Source organism: Gekko japonicus, unplaced genomic scaffold (genome assembly GCF_001447785.1).
Source record: "Gekko japonicus isolate JY-2015 unplaced genomic scaffold, Gekko_japonicus_V1.1 scaffold7967, whole genome shotgun sequence".
NCBI lineage: Eukaryota > Metazoa > Chordata > Lepidosauria > Squamata > Gekkonidae > Gekko > Gekko japonicus.
This window is the reverse complement of record NW_015173358.1, coordinates 7,582-11,983: the sequence shown is the minus strand read 5'-3', so window position 1 is coordinate 11,983 and position 4,402 is coordinate 7,582. Positions and strand designations below refer to the sequence as shown.

Below are 4,402 nucleotides of genomic sequence, written 5' to 3'. Positions count from 1 at the left end.
ATCATAATGAAATTTGTAGTTCTTCCTCCAATGACTGCATGGTTTTGCAGAGAATCTGACAAAGATCTTTTGATCACTATTTTTCAGTGAAAAAGGGGCCTCTTGTCCTAAAGAGGCCGTCTGGCTTTCTACACAGGATCTTTTGTAAGGCCTTTTTAACCTCCTGATTCCTCAGTGTGTATATAAGTGGGTTCAAAACTGGCGTAACCGCACTATATATGATAGTTACCATCATTTCCCTTTGATCCACAGTGCCCACAGAGGGAAGCATGTAGTTGAACAACACCGGTACATAGAGCAAAGCCACCACCATCAGGTGGGACCCACAGGTGGAGAAGGCCTTTTGTCGCCCCTTTTGTGAATGAACTTTGAAAAGGAGGAAAGTAATAATGTAGAAATAGGAGAGCAGTGTGACAACAAAGGGGGCCATGGCAATGCAGCTGGTGACAGTGTTGAGAAGCATGAGATTGAGACGAGTGCTGCCACAGGCCAGTTTCAGCAGTGGTTTGATTTCACAGAAGTAGTGCTCAACGTGGTTCGGTCCACAGAAGGGAAGACGAGCAGTCATCACTGTATGCATCAGGGCATGAAAAAAACCAGTGGTCCACGTGGCTGTGGCCAAGATCAGACAGATCTGCTTTCGCATAATGATGGTGTAACGCAACGGGTTGCATATAGCAACGTAGCGGTCATATGCCATGACTCCAAGAAGGATGACCTCGCTGCTGCCCAAGAAGTGAAAAAAGTGGAGCTGAGTCATGCAACCACTAAAGGAAATGGTTTGCAGCTCTGATAGAAAGCCAGCTAGCATCTTTGGAACTGTTACGGTGGAAAAGAATATATCCAGGCAGGAAAGATTCCCAAGGAAAAAATACATAGGAGTGTGTAGTTGTGGTTCAGTTACTGCTACAGCCACAATGGCACCATTCCCCAGTAGAATGATTAAGTACAACAGCAGAAAGAGAGGGAAGAGTATCTTCTGAAGCTCCCAGAGGTTGGTCAGGCCTATCAAGATGAACTCACCCACCTCTGTTTGGTTCTCCATTGCTGACAGTGTGAAAAAAAAGAAAGGCGGTCAGATCACTATGTGGTATATCTGTATCAGAAGACTATAAGAACAGAAGAGGCTAAAATGTTGCAAGGCAGGAGGAACTTTACGTAACAAGATTTAAGGGAAACATACACATTACAAAAGGTGATTTAAATGTTCTCAGTCTAAATCCAAACCCAGTTCCAATGCTATTTAGGTTTTTGAGACATTCCTTGTGTTTATTGATTACTGTTTCTTTTTAAATATGGAGAACTACATTCAGGACAGACAAAAGGAAATACTTCTTTACACAGCTGGGTCCAAGCCATACAATGCAGTTGTGCAAGTTTAGCATTTATGCTGTCTTATATATAAAACTACCCTGACCTGGATGGCCTAGGCTACTCCAGTCTCAGCAGATCTTGGCTGCTAAAAAGGGTTGGCCCCGGTTAGTGCTTGGATGGGAGATCATGACGGAAGTGCAGGTGAGACCAAGCTACCTCTGCTCATCTGTTGCCTTGAAAACCCAACAGCTCATCATAAGTGGGCTGAGACCTGATGGCACTTTCCACCACCATATTAAAAACATCACTACGACTGAGTGAATTCCCGATTTTAAACATCTAAATTTCCTTGTGATCCACCAGGATGCATCTTTAAAGGAAAAAAAAAAACAGCAAATGCTCTGTTCAGGAAAGGAGAGGGGGGAAAACAACAACAACCACAGCACACAATACGATTTGGCCAGACTCTGTGTGTAGGCTGTGTATGTTTCATTCCACTAACACTGGAGCTTTTTCTTCTTCTTGTAATGGAAAAGGCATGTTTCACCAGACCCAACGTTTTGTTCTCAAATCAGACCTTTCGGTTTGGCTCATCAGTTTAACGACTTGTATCCTATTAAACACCAGGGGAACACTGATGTTTCCCCCCTGAACCCCTGTCTCCCTGCTCATCCCTTTCAATCACCAGAAAGATTATTCCTGGGGTCTCAGAACCTGTGTGGATGAACATCCGTGCAAGTGAGGGAGATAAGCAAGGAGATAAAACAGAAAAACGATCCTTAGACCTCCCTCTTCTGTCAACACAGGGACCATGATGTATTGGTCAGTCTCTGTTTTGGATACAAATGTTCCATTCCATGAATCTTCCTACAGTATAAAGTACCTTGCCCCAGTCTTAACTGTGCTGAAGGAAGGGGGGGGGGAAGGATGATTTTGTCTACTCTCACCTCTTCCCTGCTTCCCCTTCCCCCTCCACACAATCCAAGAATTTTTTTTTTCCTGGTGGACAAGAGGTATTTTAGGGGAAGAGAGAAATGCAGGGAAATCATAGACTTTCTCCCAGCCTTTTCACAAGACACAGGCCTGTATTTCAATGTTTCTACCTATTTCTAGAAAGGCTAGTCAGCTGACCTAAGGCATATGGAAAAGACATTTATCACATCTCTAAAGATTTTCTAGTCTAGCACTCCACAGCGATGTATCATTCAGCACCCCTGACATCCCAGAGAATTCAGAGTAAAGTGGAGCACATAGGAACAATAAGGGGTAAATGGAATCCATCCTGAATCTATTTATTTTATTTTATTACCATTTTTGGCCCCCCCGAAGGGGATTTTTACTCCACAGCGATGTATCATTCAGCACCCCTGACATCCCAGAGAATTCAGATTAAAGTGGAGCGCATAGGAACAATAAGGGGTAAATGGAATCCATCCTGAATCTATTTATTTTATTTTATTACCCTTTTTGATTTATTCTGTAGGTTTTGAAACACTCAATTTCCCCCCGGGGAACTCTCATATTGACTTGTTCTGTAGAAGAACTCATAGCAAGACTTTTGTTTTTTGTTTTTTTGGCCCCCCCGAAGGGGATTTTTAAAATTGATTTTCTATAAACTACAAAGAAAAATAGGGTAGGGAATCTAACATCTACGGGTGAAAGAACAGTTAACCACTAAAAACCCAAGTAGTGAAGATCATTATATAAGCTTATAAAATGTTCGTCTAATCTTGTAATAATACAATGAACTTGAATCCATCCTGAATCTAAATTTTTTTTAACCATTTTGTCTTCCTATAAGGAGGGAAAAGGGAGAAAAATAGCCGCTCAGACTTTTGCAAATGTTTTGGCAACATGGTAAAATATCCCACAATATTTAGATTCCAGTTCATACCTTGATGAGGCTACTTTTCCAACAAGATAAATGAACAAAGAACATTGTACAGGGTATATGCTTCATATGTTTATGAAGAAACCTTCATTGCTGGGTGAATCCTGAATTACTTTGCAGTCTAGAAACCTCTGTTTCATTTGCCCTGTTTATGAGGTGCTGTGGGTTGTCATTAAGGGGACTGTCCATATGGGAATAATATCTATGAACCTCTGGAGAGTGTTTAGTCCTTGGGGGGGAAACAAAGAGTTTGTACAACCCATTTCTACCGATGAAACTTATTTTTAATTACCAAGATTATAAATAACAAGAAAAATATATTAGAATACTATACCAAATCTTTGCTGTTGTAAAAGATGAACATTGCAACTTTAAAGAGTTTGTTGCAGTTCACTGTCTTCTGGCACTTAATGTCATTGATTGAACTTAGCATGTAAAAAAAAATAGATTGGTCTTTTGCCAGCTTGCTTCCATTTTAGTTCATATAGCTTTCCTCCCTCCTCCATCTTGGTGCAGGGACCAGCTTTGCCTCTTTCGGTCTCTGATTCAAATGATCAGTTTCTGTCTAACTCCACCACAAGAAAGCCAGTGGAGGAACAGGATGAACTTAGCATGTAAAAAAAAATAGATTGGTCTTTTGCCAGCTTGCTTCCATTTTAGTTCATATAGCTTTCCTCCCTCCTCCATCTTGGTGCAGGGACCAGCTTTGCCTCTTTCGGTCTCTGATTCAAATGATCAGTTTCTGTCTAACTCCACCACAAGAAAGCCAGTGGAGGAACAGGATCATGCTTAATCTCATTACTTTCACTGCACTGGAATATGTTGTCAAGACCTTTGCCAGAGGAAGAAACAAGACAATGGGAGATACCTGACTGGGTCTTCCACTGTTTTAAAAAGCTTGCCAGCAGATGCAGAGCTCTCCAAATTAGATGGAGGCTATGGCTTTAGAATGTGTTTATGGGTGTTAACCTTATCACACATTGCTTTCCCAGGTTAATAATGTGGTTATCTGCAGCTTTCCTCCTATTGTACAAACAGTTGGAAATATCGTAAATTTTCCCTCAAGGGCACATTGGGGAAAGCGTAACTTAAATAAGGAAAATAGCACGGGTGGAAAAGTTAACCCACCTCCCCTTGTGACTCTTACACAGGTGAAGCCCCCCAAACACTTTTAAGGTTTTTGTTTTTTTAAAAAAA

At 41.4% G+C, this 4,402-nt stretch overlaps 1 protein-coding gene across 1 annotated transcript; it reads right to left on the bottom strand.

Annotated features, from left to right (window-relative positions):
- Positions 1-76: 76 nt before the first annotated feature.
- Positions 77-1,045, bottom strand: LOC107120221 (olfactory receptor 12D2-like). Its single transcript, XM_015422863.1, has one exon. It carries the CDS (start codon positions 1,043-1,045, stop codon positions 77-79), a length of 969 nt encoding a protein of 322 aa, XP_015278349.1.
- Between the last annotated feature and the right edge of the window lie 3,357 nt (positions 1,046-4,402).